This window comes from Salvelinus namaycush, chromosome 1 (genome assembly GCF_016432855.1).
Source record: "Salvelinus namaycush isolate Seneca chromosome 1, SaNama_1.0, whole genome shotgun sequence".
In the NCBI taxonomy this organism is placed as follows: domain Eukaryota; kingdom Metazoa; phylum Chordata; class Actinopteri; order Salmoniformes; family Salmonidae; genus Salvelinus; species Salvelinus namaycush.
Window position 1 is genome coordinate 57,171,738 of NC_052307.1, and position 18,307 is coordinate 57,190,044.

Below are 18,307 nucleotides of genomic sequence, written 5' to 3' on the forward strand. Positions count from 1 at the left end.
TTTTACAGTTGAAATGTAATTTCTGACCACTTTAAAAATGCAATGAATTATACTTCTGAGCAAACATTCTGTAGGTGGCAGTAAATTGTCATCCAGGCTTTACACCTGTTCAAACAATACACTCTAGTTTGCAGTATGCACCCTTTCAGTTTGTTTGCCAACTTATAGATGTAGTAGAAGAAAATTGACTACTTGACTACTACTAAAATGGAGATGGCCTCAATGGCGCTGCCCATGTGGTCACAGACACTATAATGGGACTTATATAAAGATGATACCTAAATCATTCTCTACGTTTACCACATACGACTGGGAAATATCCATTTGAACGGCCCTTCAACTGATAATTACTAGTGGGAAACTCATCTATTATATTCTGTGTCAATCATAAACAAAAAGTACAGCTATCAGACTTGTAAACAAATTATAGTATTCAAAAACCATATTAATAGACAGCTTTTTTTACATCATGTTTTGTAGTTGCATTTTACTGCTGGAAATGCTGTTATCAAGGTAATTTCCTTAGTAGGTAACGTCAGAGGTCACCATGTGGGAGAAGTTTCCAACTAGTAAATACTAGTTGGAGGGCCGTTTAAATAAAAATGTTCCACTCTTATGTCGTAAACATAGAGTATGATAGAGACATCATCTATATACATGTCCAATTATGGTATCTGTGAGAGCACAGGCAGCGCCCTTGAGGTAATCTCAATTTTGAAGTAGTCCATTTTCTTCTTCTACTACTGCATTGAGTTAGCAAACAAACTGAAAGGGTGCATACTGCCATCTAGAGTGTGTTCTTTGAACAGGTATAAAGCCAAGGTTGGCGATTTACTGCCTCCTACAGTTATGGAATGTTTGACCACGATTATAATTAATTGTCTGATCCCTCCTGATGACCCGGATGGAATAATGTGATCCTTCCTTCACCCATAGGAAGGCCCACCAAGTTGACTACTTTCAAATGGTGGAAGCCCTCAATGGCAATGACCATGCCAATACAGGTTTTAGCCGTCTAGGGTCCTCTATCTAACTCTATGGTGGTAAATTCACACTTTGCAAATTACTACATTTGGTTAAAAATTGTAATAAAACAAATAATACACTGAATGCATTTACTCATGCCTTTAGTAATATGTCACAATTATAACCAATTTAAATTAAGTTATATTTGTGTGTGCCATTATGGACAAGAAAAGGGTGTCACATGCTGCTGATGTTAGTGTCGGTGGAGCTTCCCCTTACAGGACTCCCAGAGATCCCAGAGATCCTTCACTCCACCTCCATCTAGTCTCAGATCCATGTCCTATGGGGCCAGTCCCTCTGGGCTCTTCTTCATCCCATGTAAATCAGCTTTACCGCTCAGGCTCCCCTGCCCGCAGTGTGCCAAACCCACATAGATCTAAACACCTGCTAAAACATCAGTCTTCCCCCTACATTTCAAAGAATTACTGCACACACACATTTCACCTGCACATTTTGTGTTCCATATTTCATTGTAGGATACAGTAGTTTTTGTTGTAATAAATGTGTATGACTGTATTTTCTAACCAAATGGCCCTTCATGCGTAAAATGTTTGCTCAGCCAAGACAAAGACATTGTGAAGACTCTTGGAAATGTGATTTCATGCAGTGTAGCTCGTGTGGCTTATGGTGTCCCCACCAGCTGAGACAGGCCATTCAAAGCTGTGTATAGAAGCCCATTACAGAGTTTCTTCATTTCCTTCTCTGTTGGTAACATCCCATTATGTATCTCATTTACTTTGGAATTGAGAACATGTGAACTACCTCAGGTAAACTGGGATCTCCCATGGACTGTGGCTGATGGGATTGAAGACACAAGCTCCAACTGCAGTTTGGATAGTTACAAGTGCTTTTTTAATTTATACTCCTAAAAGTATGTACAGGGAATTCCTTGTAATTTTATTTATATTTTTATAAGGAGTAATTTCATTACTTAGCTGTCAATATTCAAAAAGCTCTCTATTGACATATTACATTAATATCATTACATTGGCGTACTGTACAAATCCCTCAAAGCATAACCCCATTGCTTCATGTCTGACAGAATTCCTAGATATTACAAACACAACTTAATGCGTGTCCTGAGCATGTAAATAATTACCATGAGTGAAATGATGTCACGTCTACAATTTGGTGTGCATAATATGAATTGTCTCCAGAGAGAGGGGAGTGCTCAGTTCAGCTGACACATCCAAACAGAGCAGCTACTCATTCTCACCAAACAGGGCGGAAAATCGGAGACAAGAGCCTTTCCCTGGACTTCCAGTGCTCGACCAGTGCGACACTGACAATGGCAAAATGCCTCCTCTCTGTCTTGGAAGTCTTTCAAAGTGCCCTCACAGATCAGCAAAACAATCCCTATTGTAACACATCATTGGGATACAAATGTCATTTCTTTGACATGTGTAATTACTCATGCTAGAGGGAGGGCGTGATGAGGTAATTACCATTTTTTTATCGTGCCGACATGTAGGTCCTCAGGCAGGCCGGGGACAGTACTCCTAATGAAGAGAGTTCTGTGGGTTCACCACCCCCAGCAGCCCTCAGCCCCACAGGCTCAGAGTAGAGTAGGCAACTGAAACAGGGAAAGCGAGAGAGAGAGGGAATAGAGTGTGTGTGTGTGTGTGTGTGTGTGTGTGTGTGTGTGTGTGTGCGTGTGCGTGTGCGTGTGCGCGTGCGTGCGTGCGTGCGTGCGTGCGTCCGTGCGTGCGTGCGTGCGTGCGTGCGTGCGTGCGTGCGTGCGTGCGTGCGTGCGTGCGTGTGTGTGTGTGTAGAGAGAGAGACAGACAGACAGACAGGCACAGACAGAGGAGCAATGTGAGGGAATGAGTGTACGTATTACACTGTCTCTTCAAGTCCGTCTTAATAAGACAGAAAGGCTTTTCCTAGAATATAACGTTCCTGACGGTTCACCATTTATCATGTTGTGACTCAGGGCGGATAATGTATTAATGTTTATAGCATTTTGCATGGATTTGTCACATTAGTGATTTTGAGACTACAAATGTCAGAATAATTAGTTTTTCTTAACCAGTTTTTCAATAATGGATAATAACATAATATCAGAAACCAGTATTGTGTTTACTGACTGAGGTTAAATCTATTTTCTATAGGATTTGTGGAACTAAATTTGACAGAGAAAATGTTCTGCTGGGTCAGCATTTAATGGACCAGTTGTGTTGTGTTCATACAGTATATTCATTTGATTCATTACACCAACACATGAAAAACACAAGTTGTTGTTTTCTTTGGTTGTGAATTGGCTGCTGTACATTTCAATGAAACAAGGGCTTGGCACTCTAATATCAGGGTCAAATGTCTTTGGCACGTAGAAACTAATGAAAATGTCTTCCCAAAACACATAAATCCAATACTTTTCAACTGTTTTCTCCAAAAATAATTTAGAGCGCGCCTTCCAGAAAATGAATTCTTGATTAGTACTAATGTGGTTTTGTTCAACGACGTTACTGAGGTGGAGATTGAATTACTGCAGTTGAATGTCAACATAACGAGATAGACGACTCAGACTTTATGATGCTTTTGGTCATGCAGTGGTCCTGTTTTAACAGAGGACAAATTGTCTACGGAATTTAATTGATGACTCGTCTATTTACTTAAATATGGTTTTGCTGCTATTTTAGCCTAGAGTAATCTGATTTATATGTGAAAATGTCTGTGGAGAAATGAGACGTGACTTGGTTCGACTTTTGAGGGGAGACATTTTTTCGCTTTCTTTGTATAAATGGACAGCATACTCAGATGTTTGAGAAACCCATAACATTACTAATGAAGGTGGTATCAGTCTTGAAAATATGGTTTCACCTGGTTATTGATAACCTCTTTCTACTAGGCCAGATCACTACCCTCTGTAATAGTGCAATAGTATGAATGATACATTGTATGATACCGGTAAGTTTTATAACAAGTAAAATACACCATCCCTCTGGCACACAACTTAAACAAACTCTCTAATGAATGACACAAATAATTATACAACACAGGAGAAAGCCAAAGATATCTCAATGGGTATCTCTTTCAACTTCGATCTGTTTGACTCATTATCCCTTCAACCCTGAAGGAATCACACCCAAAAGACGTTAAGGGTGCAGAATAAACACAGCCATTGTGTATAAAGTATTATGAGTGTGAGTGTGCACGTGCGCATGCATGTGGGTGTATTAGGTGGCAGAGAAGGGTAGATGCAGTCAGAGGTGTCATTATTGGCCCATGTGACCTAAGTGTCAGCAGTACTCGTATGGCATTGGCTTTACAAGACAGGTGAATGTGTCCCACTGTTGCAGGCCCTGAAAAAGCCTTTAGGAAGTCTGTAGCATGGATGACATGCACAAGGCTTTCCTTTTCACTAACACAGTTTAACTTAACAAGCTCACTGCCCTGAAATGCCTTGATTATACTCAGTATTTGTTACTTCTGGAATTATCAGTGCATCAAACCCCCTGCAATTACAGCTAATCCACCTATTCATTCTGTAATTAAAGGATAACTACAAAATAGATGACTAAATCAGACCTATACTTTGGAAATTGAGTTTCTGCTCTTCTTTCTAGGAACAATACGGACAATAGCATGTTACCACTGATATAGTATTTTATCTAACGAGCAGTACAGACCTGCTTCTGGGTTTTCCAGTAAAGAACATAGAATGCATCTACAGTATGTATTGCTCTAAGGGGGACATCATGCAGTCTTCTGGCATGCTCTTGGGGGTGGTAAACGAAGAGCCGCTGTTTCCAATCAGAAATAAATGACTTTTTATTGTTTAGAAAGTCCCAGTGCATGTGTGCAGGTGCCCAGTCTGGGTTGTTATATTATGAAACTGGATCTCAGCAGAAGGCCGGACCTAAACCCCGCCAGGCCCTAACCAATCAACACACAGCGCAGCACTCTGCCTCCTGCGGGCTTTGGGGTCAAAGCACTTCATTCTGCAAACCTGTTGAACTTGGAAGGGATTCCTAGTCATTCCACAGTGGAATGAGCTGGCCGGCATGCGGACAGAACCCGTCTTATTTTCACAAACCTACATTTCAAGCTCAGAGACGGGAGTTACAAATCCACTTGAATTCAATAATACACATTTTTTATAATTATTTTTATTTGACAAAGTATGAAGACACTATTACTAGATAAGGGGACATAATATTACTCTCGGCTCATGTAAAACCTGTAATTGTGAGTTAAATAATTTTGCATTTAAATAAACTGCCTCCTTCCAAGGTCATAAGTTCAAACGTGCATCAAAAAGCACTAGGTGGAATGGCTCCAGTTGAGCTTTGTCATTTAACTCAGCTATCTCACCTCCCGTCTAAACTCTCACCCTACAAGGGAGGTAGACTTTCACCTTCCTTGCACTAGCTCTTTCAGGGCATCCAAATACACGTATAATTGCCCCCGAGTGCTGATAAGATTTGAAATGCATTCATGATCATACTCTGAAGGACTGCATGTTGCTGTAATATCCTGTCTCCATTGTATAGATTGAGTGTGTGACAGGGCATTGTGTCACTCCTCAGGTCACTTCATCAATGAGCCCCTGCTCCTTCTTTTCTTGTCTTCAGGATAGTCACTGTGCTTCTTTTAAAGGGATACTGCAAGATTCTGGCAATTAAGTCTACGTTAGCATACCTGTAGAGTTGGCTCACAAAACGACCTCTAACTTCCTTCATACTGCACGCAGAGACATAAGATGGTTCATCTGACTCTGGGTAAGTAGAATAAAGGTTTAATACGGCATGAAAGTGACACGTTGTTTTCCAGGGAGTAGTCTTGTAGCTCTGGAACGTTTGTAGGCTTTTTGAATGGTATTCAACGGACAAAAACATGGTCTTCAGCTCAAAAACTTCATTAAAGGCATCTGGCAGAAGTAAATTAATCCACAAACGCAAATATATTTGTATAATTATCTTAAATGAATGCATTTTCATGAATTTGATGATCGTCAAGCCCATTCAAAAGATTAGGGGACAGGACCCGGAAGTATGACATAGTACGACGTCACTTCCACATCGTATTGCCAGAATCTCCCAGTATCCCTTTGAACAAATGTTTGATGCAGGGACATACACACAGGGCCCTGGACATAAGCGACATAGGTGGTCATCTAGGGCCCCCGGCCCCTGACCCCTCCATTAACCTGTTGAGGGTTATAATAGTAGAATACACACATTTGGCTGTGCAGTTTTGCTCTGACAGTCACTCAACTAGCCTATGTCAGCTAAAAAATATTAAAGTGGTAAATTAGTCAACCCAGCTATTGAATTACAGACCAGGCACATGCCCAGGCATTCATACCTCCAGTGGGCCCCCATTGATTTTGTTAGTCACTCTCACTGAGATATATTAACATGGCATAAGTCATGGCAAAGTTTGTAGAATTTCAGCAAATTTGCTTTAAAACTGCATATTTTCTCCCCAAAAGGCTGGGGCCGGCCCTACACACACACACACACACACACACACACACACACACACACACACACACACACACACACACACACACACACACACACACACACACACACACACACACACACACACACACACACACACACTTATCTTAGTACGATCCAAAATGAGAAAAGCAAGAAAATCAACAATACAATAATCCAGTGTGGTGCCCTCTTTGAGATGGGGTCAGGAGCTTGTCTCCCTCCATTGTATGGCCCTGGAGCCCAAAGACAAGGTCGGCTTTCCAGGCACTGACCCCAGACAATAGGCCCAGGAGTGGCGAGTGCTGACAAACAGCATGAGGGCCCCCAAGTTTATATTGGTGATCAAGGGAAGCGAGGGAAGAGAGGGAGGGGGCAGGAATGGAGATGAGGTCAATGAACTTCACACCTCATAGCTGGACTTTGATACTGACCATCAAAAGCTCTTCAGAAGCCACTGGAAAATGTAATTGCCTGCCCATGTCCTCATGTACCCTCTCCCTTCAGTAAAGTTGTCAGAATGTCTTGACTTAAATCTGCTATCTTATAATACACTATATGTTTCAATGTTATGTCTTCAGCAAGACGCAATTTCACATAGAAGATGACATCCCTGTTCCCAAATATCACTTGTGTTTTCAACCCCCTTCTATTTTGTGGTGCGTTTTACAAACAAGCAATACATATTTATAAATACATCAAAAGCAACCATTATACCCTCAGTCAGGGAAAGCCACAAATTGGGAATTAACGTCTCCAAAATCAGGGATGAGATGACCTCTTGGAAAGACAGGCTAAAAATACAACATGCCAACATGTCTTCCACTTTGCTGCCTGCTTGCTCTGGAAGGTTGTGTTTTTCCTCTCGTGATTTATTTTTACAGAAGATGTTTACCCAGGAACTTTGAGTGAGCTGTAATTTGGGCCGTCCAGAGTGGCTTTGGGGAGAGAGAGGAGGCTGTGGCCTCTGACCGCTAGGCTCCTGCTGTCCTGCTGATAGCATGTGCTGTGCAGTGGGTGCCTCAGTGTCCAGGACTCCATCTCCAGAAGGTCCTGAGCTCAGTCACATCCCCCGGGCCCTGGGCACTGCCCTAGGCAGCAAGTGTTGTGGGCTGGGCCTGTGGGCCCAGCAGGCCATGCCATGTGGCACAGATGGCTCCCTCATGGGTGAGAGCTGCATGTTGGCACGTCGTTGCGGAGCATGGCCTAGTCTGGATCTCACAGCCCTCATTATTCAATTTGCTCTGAAGTGACTCACTCAGGGAAACTTCCTCTAACCCTTCTCTCTCTCTCGCTCGCTCTCTGTCCCTTCTCTCTCTCTGTCCCTTCTCTCGCTCTGTCCCTTGTCTGTCTGTTTATCTGTCTGTCTGTTTCTCTTTCTCTTTCTCTCTCTCTCTCTCTATCTCTCTCTCTCTCTCTCTCTCTCTGTCCCCTCTCTCTTTCTCACTCTCTCGCTTTCTCTCTCTCTCTCTGTCTCTCACTCTGTCCCTTCTCTCTCTCTATGTCCCTTCTTTCTCTCTCTCTGTCTCTGTCTCTCTCTCGCTATGTGTGTGTGTGTGTGTGCGTGCAAGTGTGTGTTTTGAGTTATTTATGTTTTTGTCTCTCCAGATTTTCTTCAAGGTTAAAACATGATCATGATCCAGACATGCATTAACCAACACTAATGTTCCATTTGGGTAAAAGATACACTTGAACAATCTGGGAATGACATCACCATTAATGCAACTTCCATTTAATTTGATCTAAGTACCACATGTTTAAACTGTCAATTAGACTGGGATGAATGTAGTGTAAGCTGATGGTGGTCAAAAGTTTACTGATGCACTGACAAGGTTTCCCAGCATGCACTGCTTGATACCTGTTGTCTGTCTACTTTGGATAAATATTTCATCTGCTAGCATAGTTCGGAAGGATTAATAAATGTTGCCTTAATGTGCTCGATCCTTCTGCTAGATGTAACTGCAAATGTACAGCAACATACAGTATTAATGTGAAGTTGTATAATATATTATTATTTCTGTTAGACTATTCTGAAACCAGCCAAAACGTGCCTGAATATCTCGAAGTACAGAATCCTGTTTCAAAAAGTTCTAACAGAGTGGAGGCTCCTCAGAGGAGGAAGGGGAGGACTATCCTCCTCAGTGATATTTTTTTTTTAATGTAAAACATTTCAAAAGTTATCCTTTTTAGATAAAACTATACAAAATATTCACGTCGTCATATAATTTATTAAAACACACTGTCTTGCAATGAAGGTCTACAGTGCCTCAACAGCACTCTGTAGGGTAGCACCAGTGTGTAGCTGGAGGACAGCTAGCTTCCGTTCCTCCTCTGGGTACATTGACTTACATAGACTTACACAGTAATTATGACAACTTCCGGAGGACATCCTCCAATCTGTCAGAGCTCTTGCAGCAGGAACTGACATGTTGTCCACCCAGTCAAAGGATCAGAGAATGAATCTAGTACTGAAAACATAAGCTACAGCTAGCTAGCACTGCAGTGCATAAAATGTGGTGAGTAGTTGACTCAAAGAGAGAGAAAGACAATAGTTGAACAGTTTTGAACAAATTCAGAAGCAAGAGAGAGATTTCATTATTTATTTTTCAGTTTCGGTTTCACTTACTTAGCTAGCAAATGCAGCTAGCTAGTTTAGCCTACTCAAACACCCTGCTCAAACAGAGGGTTGCTATGTTAGCTAGCTGGCTATGACTATCCAACACAACACTGGAACTCTTCCAAGTCAAGGCTTTTGGTTTTACTAATTTATTGCCACCGGGGCCCGCCGGTGTAACTGCTAAACTGCTAACTGACACTGTAAAGTTACTGCATGATTGAAGCGGGTTTACTAATGAGTTAGTTATGTTAGATATGTTGACTATGAAGTTACTTTAGCTAATATGGTGACAACGATGTAGGCTGTGTGTAGCAGTTATGATATGGTTTGGCTTGGAAAGATTTTTTCGCCTGGTCACATACAGCTGATGTGTTGTGCATTGAAGTCCACAAACGAAGGGATAAGGTGAGAGGAGGAGAGCGCATACAGTAGATGCAAGAAGGTATACAACGTGGCTGCTATGAATGTGAACTGTGTTTATGTGTGACAAGGGGTGTATACATTCCGCCAATTCTGTTGAAAAACGTTTCTTAAACGGAAGCAAATGGAACGAAACGGGGATAAACATACCTGAATTTGTCCAATAGAAACTCTCGTTTGCAACTGTTGGACTAATGATTACACCCTAGATCAGCAAGATGCAGGCAAGAGTGTGCAAGGCGGTATTGAATGTGTCGCTGTCTTTCCATGTGTCACTGTCTGTCACTCAACATTTTCTCTCGACCTGTGTGCACTTACTGTGTGTTGTATTCTTTCATTTATAGGCTAGGTTGTAGCAACCTCATTATGGGTATAGGGAAAATTCAAGTATCATGTAGTAGCCTATCAATGTTAAATTGACCTGGGTGAATGGAATATGAATGACCGTCATCCAAAATGCTGTAATAGAAATAAGACTATGCTCATGAAAAAAAATTGTCCTCCCTCATCTTAAACGGCATTGACCGCCGCTGAGTTTTAAATAATGCATGGGGAAGATAAACTCTATTCATGCTCTTCAGTATTCATCACATGAGATTAAAAACTATCATGCAATTCATATTTTATCCTGATATAGATGAATGATGGCAGCGTTATGCTCCACAGGGAGTGAAGAGGAGGAGAGCTTGAGTAAATACACATTTTCTTTGTTGCAGCCTTTTTGAAGATCTGAGTCTCATTTGCACAAATGAGTGACAGCTGGTCCCCAAAACAATGCTTCTCTTATCCTCCTACAATCCATAAATCCAAACTAATTTAGGTAATCCCTGACAAATATTCTCTTTGGATCTGATAATATTCATCAAACCTTCCCTGCTGATTTCCCACGCCCATGTGGCTTTATGTGCAACGGTACATACAACATAGAGAGACAGACACAAAGGTATTTAGAAAGTGAAGTATTTTTTTATTGTGCCTGTCATAATACTGGCTAATATATCTGTGACTAGCTCCGACTCAGAGATAGACGTTAAGACTTTCACAGGACAGGTCAAAAAGCCTTCCGCTTTGTGTGGATTACTGCACTGTAATGTTTTATGATCTGGATTTCCACAGCGTCCACTTAGGTTGATGGTCTCAGAAGGGGCTGTAAAATGTAGTGACCTAGTGCAGGGAGGAGCAGCATTATTCTCAGTAAAACACTGATATACTCTTGGGCATACGTCTCAAACGGCTGGCTAGATGGGTTGAGAGGAGAGGAGTATACGCCGATCATCTGCCATGCCCTCCTCCCCTTCACCCCCAAACCAACGTCTCCATTTACATGCCACAAAAGTCTCGCCACACTCATTTTCTTCATAGATAGAGTTTAAAAAAATAACACAACAGAACAAAGTAAACCAATTTAGATGGCTAAAGCATAATTGATGGTATTACAAATATAGCAGTGGATTGTGATCTGGCACTCAAGGGTGCTTGCGTGCAGTCCTGTTGACAGTGAGGGATAGGAAGCTCTCCCTTTGCTTTTCTTCATCATTCGAACATGCAATCTCTTCCCATCTCTGAGTCCATCTATGGAGTCCAAGGACCATACATCTGGTGTGATGCAACAATGCATTATAAGTAAATTCCCGCTAAAGCTGTACTCTTGTAGGATAAATTATCAGCCAGTTGTTTTTTCATGCATTTGAACAGAACATGATTGTTTTAACTGAGAACCATTTAGAGGTTTGAGTTTTAAAATGAACAGCAAGGACTAAATTAGGTAAATCTTCTAATGTCTGGAGAACAAGGAGCCGTGCAGTGACAGGTTGAGTTATGCTCGGAGAGAGCTACTTATGCCAAATGCTTCTGTTGTGTAATTGAGGAAACTACCTAACTCGTTAAAAGGGCAGATCAAAGCAAACACTTTTCTTTAAAGTATAAGGTTTACTAAAGACAGTAAGAATGGAATAATGCTGACCATGACTTTTTGTTTTTCCAGACCTTAGCATCCTTCATCCTCATGCCCTGCTGCCTCCATGTCTTTGTCTCATCTAACCTATTAAGCTAGTATCTCAGGCCGCCAGGGTGCCATGTGACAGCAACAAACACACTCTGTCATTCTGCTGTGCCCCCGGGCACCCAATGAGGTAATGCTTCTCCATTCACAAATAAAAAAAGGTGCTCAACAAAAAAACTGGGTCATAAACTTCAATTGTGGGATGGGTAATTGGAGCTGCGCGCATAACCATGTGCCTGCCAACTTCCTTTTCAAGAAAAACTCTTATTGAATGGCTAACTGTAGTTAACACTGGTGGCCCTGGTAATGACAGTGGCTGGCTTAATGTCTTCTCCTATCTGTTGCGACCTCAACGGAACGAGTCCTCTCATGTTTTCACATTGCATTGCACATGAATGAAAGTTAAACATTTATTCATGGACTATGGTGTGTTTATTTAAGGGGTTCTTATACAGGTCACTCTACAACAGTAGTGGTACTGTAAGATCTTCATCACATTGTTCAGTCATTATTGTTCGTGTGTGGGTTGATGTCATTATCAAACCCTATTCATACAGGTTGCTCTAATGGTGGAGACTAAGGTGTCCCTTCAAGACTGCTCTTGTCATCTCACCTCACCACGCTCTCCTCTGTATTCCTTCCACTGCTATAGCCTTTAGCTCAGGAACCAAATATAGACGCAATCTCCTCACCCGTGCCCATTCTCTGTCAAGACAGTGTGATAGAGAGAGCACAGTGCAACAGCCAACTCATTTCCACTCAGACATTGAAATGATTTCCTCCTGCAAAATAGTGGCTTATTCAGATTTGGTCTGAATAGGCCACACAATCTGAGGGCCAACTAGAGCTGATATGAGTGACATTTTCCGACCTTCTCACCTGGAAGAAGAAAGCCATATTGTCTGGATAGTGGATAGTGCTCACACTGAGCTATGAGGTAAGGATTCTGTCTCTCTTGAAGAAAGAGGAGTGTAAATTAAGCAGAGTTCTTCCAAGCATCTTTCAGTGTGTGTGTGTGTGTGTGTGTGTGTGTGTGTGTGTGTGTGTGTGTGTGTGTGTGTGTGTGTGTGTGTGTGTGTGTGTGTGTGTGTGTGTGCCTGTGTGTGTGTGTGTGTGTTAGTTAAAGGCCAGAGGAAAGGGAACAGAGAGGCAGGGGTGTATTCAGAGCAGTGAAAGGCCCACCAGCAGGAGATCACAGTGGGCAACCTTACGGCCCGCTGGGACTCAGACCCGGGCCTGTCAATAGGGTGCTCAGCCTCATGACAATCCTCTCTCAGGCTGGCTCCTCATTCAGCTAAACCTCATTCAAACCGACACAGCCAACACTCTTCATTTTCCCCTCTACCCTTTCTCTCTCTCCTCCATTCTTCTGATGCATCTCTTTGTCCACTTGAATCCTTAATGGTGAAACTGCCATGTCCGTTTGCGATATTACAACAACAAAGAAGTTACTGCAAACAACCAACACTGTTTTTTTCCCCTCTGACATCATTGCACGAGTGATGGAACAGTAGAATATGCGCTGACATTTTTTAAAACCGGGTTCCGCAGCGCTCTCTGACGCTCCTCACATCCGCTTTGTCAACAAAACAAAAACAATAACAGCCGTGGGGCAGACAGTGGCATTGTTTCCCCCTACTGTGAATTCCATCTTTAAACGTTCTCACCCTTGTTTCCGTGTGTCTCTTTTGCCATTCAACATGATTATACTAATCGAGTTGTGCACCTACTGGCTTACCCAAAGATAATTAAGGTCATTTTGTCGTAGAGAAGCAAAAAGAGAGAATGTTTCTCACACAAGAAAACTGGTACGCACATTTAATCTGCCCACATTTTCACCATTGCAATGTGTGAGGTGTTAGGCACATTGATACATACAGTGCCTTCTGAAAGTATTCAGACCCCTTCACTTTTTCCAAATGTTGTTACGTTACATCCTTATTCTAAAATGGATACAATTTTTTTTTTTAACTCAGCAATCTACACACAATTTCCCATAATGAGAAAGCGAAAACAGGTGGAGTTTTGGGAGTGGCTTTGGGACAAGTCTCTGAATATCCTTGAGTGGCCCAGCCAGAGCCCGGACTTGAACTCGAAAATAGCTGTGCAGCACCACTCCCCATCCATCCTGACAGAGCTTGAGAGGATCTGCAGAGAAGAATGTGAGAAACTCCCCAAATTCAGGTGTGCCAAGCATGTAGCGTCATACCCAAGAAGACTCAAGGCTGTAATTGCTGCCAATGGTGCTTCAACAGAATACTGAGTAAAGGGCCTGAATAATTATGTAATGTGATTTTTATTTTTATTTTAATAAATTAGCAAACATTTCTAAAACCCTGTTTTTGCTTTGTCATTATGGGGTATTGTGTGTAGATTGATGATGGAAAAAAACAATTGAATCAATTTTAGAATAAGGCTGTAACCTAACAAAATGAAGAAAAAGTCAAGGGGTCTGAATACTTTCTGAAGGTTATGTCCATATGACGGGTTTAAAGTTAGAAAATCCTTGCAAGGTTAAACATTTATGTCTCATTTTAAAATATGTCTGCCATTGCCATTTTGGTAGCTCATCCCCTTAAGAGGGCATGCAAACACCTTTTTGGAAATATACACCACCGTTCAAAAGTTTGGGGTCACTTAGAAATGTCCTTGTTCTTGAAAGAAAATGTTTTTTTTTGTCCATTAAAATAACATCAAATTGATCAGAAATACAGTGTAGACATTGTTAATGTTGTAAATGCCTATTGTAACTGGAAACGTCCGATTTTTTAAATGGAATATTACATACGCATACAGAGGCCCATTATCAACAACCATCACTCCTGTGTTCCAATGGCACGTTGTGTTAGCTAATCCAAGTAAGGCTAATTGATCATTCGAAAACCCTTTTGCAATTATGTTCGCACAGCTGAAAACTGTTGTCCTGATTAAAGAAGCAATAAATCTGGCCTTCTTAAGACTAGTTGAGTATCTGGTGCATCAGCATTTGTGGGTTCGATTACAGGCTTAAAATGGCCAGAAACAAATAACTTTCTTCTGAAACTTGTCAGTCTATTCTTGTTCTGAGAAATGAAGGCTATTCCATGCAAGAAATTGCCAAGAAACTGAAGATCTCGTACAACGCTGTGTACTACTCCCTTCACAGAACAGCGCAAACTGGCTCTAACCAGAATAGAAAGAGGAGTGGGAGGCCCCGGTGCACAACTGAGCAAGAGGACAAGTACATTAGAGTGTCTAGATTGAGAAACAGACACTTCACAAGTCCTCAACTGGCAGCTCCATTAAATAGTACCCGCAAAACACCAGTCTCAACGTCAACAGTGAAGAGGCAACTCCGGGATGCTGGCCTTCTACGCAGAGTTCCTCTGTCCAGTGTCTTAATCTTTTCTTTTTATTGGCCAGTCTGAGATATGGCTTTTTCTTTGCAACTCTGCCTAGAAGGCCGGGTACTATTTAAAGGAGATACTTGAACTCTATGAAGCATTTATTTGGGCTGTAATCTGATCTGCAGTTAACTCTAATGAACTTTTCCTCTGCAGCAGAGGTAACTCTGGGTCTTCCTTTCCTGTGGCGGTCCTCATGAGAGCCAGTTTCATCATAGCGCTTGATGGTTTTTGCGACTGCACTTGAAGAAACATTCCAAGCTCTTTACATTTCCCGGATTGACTGACCATGTCTGAAGCAATGATGGACCGTTGTTTCTCTTTGCTTATTTGAGCTGTTCTTGCCAAAATAATGACTTGGTCTTTTACCAAATAGGGCCATCGTCTGTATACCACCCCTACCGTGTCACAACACAACTGATTGGCTCAAACGCATTACGCATTATGAAGGTAAGAAATTCCACAAATTAACTTTGAACAAGGCACAGCTGTTAATTGAAATGCTTTCCAGGTGACTACCTCATGAAGCTTGTTGAGAGAATGCCAAGAGTGTGCAAATCTGTCATCAAGGCAAAGGGTGGCTACTTTGAAGAGTCTCAAATATAACATTTTTGGTTACTACATGATTCCATATGTGTTATTTCATAGTTGTGATGTCTTTGCTATTAGTCTAACATGTAGAAAATAGTTCAAACAAAGAAAAATCCTGAAACGAGTAGGTGTGTCCAAACTTTTGACTGGTACTGTATATGAACTTTACTGTGGGACTATAATATAATATAAATACAATGAATTGTTTTTGATTGAAATGTAATTTGTTACAATATATTAATCTTGCTAATGCCTGCATGCATGTTTGTGTCCTGCGTCTTCATATTGATTGGCCTATTTTGTTTTGGTTGCTCTCATATTGACAAAGTATTTCTTTGAACTTTACACTTGGGTAACTTGGTGATCCAAGCTCATTGTTATTAAAGCATCCCTTGTTTATGCTTCAATAAACTTCCTGAGCTAAGTCTGATGCGCTAAGTGTGTGTGTGTACGTGTGAGTGTGCTTTCCTGCGCACTTGTGTGTGTGTGTGTGGCATTTGAATGAAGGGGGATCTCAGCTGAACTGGGCTCAAGGGTATTGGAAGTAGTATTATGTTTCAGAGCCATGCAAATGCCACCTTGGTCTGTATATTCTGAATGTGACAGGATTAGCAATAAGACTCATGACGTGCCTCCCATGCGGGATGCCTTGTTCGCCTCTATCTGAATGTCTGTTAAGATGGGGAATCAACTGAGGACATCTATCCCCAAACCACCCCACCCTATCCTATGATTTCACTGAGACGTGAAAAGAGAAAATACACGGAACTTCTAACGCACCTCGTTCCATTTTACAAGGTATGAAAAGTGGACTATTTTAGGAGTAACCTAAAACAGTTAGATTTACACAGCCTTTGACAAATCGAAATTACATTTAAAGATGTTAACCATTCCTCGCAATGCATAAAACAGAATTCCTACGTACCACAGTGCCATCGGCAGGATTGCTTGTCATATAAATTACATTTATAGATAGACATTATTTCGCAATCTCCTCTTAATAAAACAAGACAAATAATCCTATGAATTCTTAGGGACTGATGTTGGAGAAGTGGCGGCGCCATAAACGAAAGGCCTTGTTCAAACTCATCGTGCCATTCCAGTCACACACACTTAAACATGCATTACCAGTTTTTAGCCAAACTGGCTTCCATAGGTTCTATAATGTATCTCTCACCAGTCACTGAAGTGGTTAATTCAGTCTTTTAGAATCCGACCTCAAATCCACAAAACACAGCCTTTCAAAGGCCAAAACCTATACTTTATCTTCATTTTTAGAAAAAATAAACACCCACATTGGCTGCAATTTGTCACTCTAGACTCTGGAAAGATGGAACCCAAATCCCATTCCCGAAAGCACATGGTGAAAAAAAACGAAGTCCTCAAAGCTCAGTATAGGATTGTGGCCCTATTCAGAAAGCTCATTTGTCAGAAATAGAGCATCACAAACTCCAGGGAAGATTGTGAGAGGAGAGGTCTCTCTCTGTTGTCAATGTTGTTATTGATTAGACTATTTAACTGTCACCTCACTATCTTTCAATGAGGAAAAGATCCAGGTTGTAAAATAACACGGTTTCACAGTAACGTCGATATATCTGCATGGGTGGAGCCTGGATCGAAAAGGTCAGGCTGATTAGATTGAGTAATGTTTTCAGGATAAGACAGGACACTTCTGCAGGCAGCCCTGCCAGTTGGTCATTCGGTGGTGCAGTGGGTGGGAAGTGAGCCATACAAACAGTCAAATTCAGGGCACGACTCCACCACCAGACCGTGGCTAAGGGGAATTAAACGATGTATTAACATTTTGCGCAGTCATGTTTCTGTCCACCACAGCAATTGGAAAAATGTTAAGCTGAGCTATGAGGACTTTAAGCCATAGTCCAGTGAGAGGGAGAGTGGTCAGTTCTCTTACAGTGTACGGAGAGATTCATTCTTCCAACAGATATTGGGAGTCTGTAGAAGACCCACACTGGCTTCACTTGTACTTTAATTGACATGTATTCTTCATCAACATATTTTACTACACCCCCCAAAAAAAGAATAACAGTATAGATACAGTAAAGATATCCTCAACACTCCTAAATCAGATCCCCTCCCCCCCTCTCTCCCCCAGCTTGTGATCAAAGATGGCCTTATCCATCCAGAGGGGAATAGATTACAGATCTTAAAGGTTTATAGGTACCTAGAAGGTCAACTGTACAGCTGGACATAAATCCAGAGGAAGACCAGTCGATACATACACTGAAGTGGGACAATGTTGGGTCAATCAGACTCCATCATATGCTGTGATATGATCTACTGTACAGCTTTACTCTTATGCAGTAGCCTGTAATCAGAGAGGGACAGTTCAATGATCTCTATGCTTGACTGTAGTGAGTAATTGAAGAATATGGCATGACTTTTGCTTTATTACAGTCAGTGGCGGTTCTAGCTTGTATGGCTCCCTGGGCGAACCCCTCCTTCAGCCACCTCAACCAGTGCCTCTCTCACGGCTGCTACCTGATACCTCAGTGGCTCGACACTCTTAACTTTACTCTCCCACCTTGTCTCAGTCCACATCATCAAAGGGATGTCCACATGTTTTTTCAGGATGGCCCATTGCTGTGTGGAGGCTGAGAACAAGGTGTACAGTTTGTGTAAGATGCCAAAGTAACCTGTGGCATCGACAGAACATTTAGCAGACATTTAACATTTGTGGCATCAGCCACAACCAGGTTCAATGTTTGAGCCCCACATGGCACAAATAGAGCTCTTGGATTCATTTCCAGGAGTCTGGCTTGGACACCTTTGTTTTTGCCTCTCATGTTCCAAGATGGCGTAGCAG

At 41.7% G+C, this 18,307-nt stretch overlaps 1 protein-coding gene across 1 annotated transcript in view; it reads left to right on the plus strand.

Moving 5' to 3' along the window:
• Positions 1–7,471: 7,471 nt before the first annotated feature.
• adamts18 (ADAM metallopeptidase with thrombospondin type 1 motif, 18) overlaps positions 7,472–18,307 on the plus strand; it is a 75,991-nt gene continuing 65,155 nt past the window's right edge. The window contains exons 1-2 of the mRNA XM_038999117.1: positions 7,472–7,637; positions 18,036–18,132. Coding sequence (XP_038855045.1) covers positions 7,472–7,637; positions 18,036–18,132 — 263 coding nt within the window. The remainder of the gene's footprint in view (positions 7,638–18,035; positions 18,133–18,307) is intronic.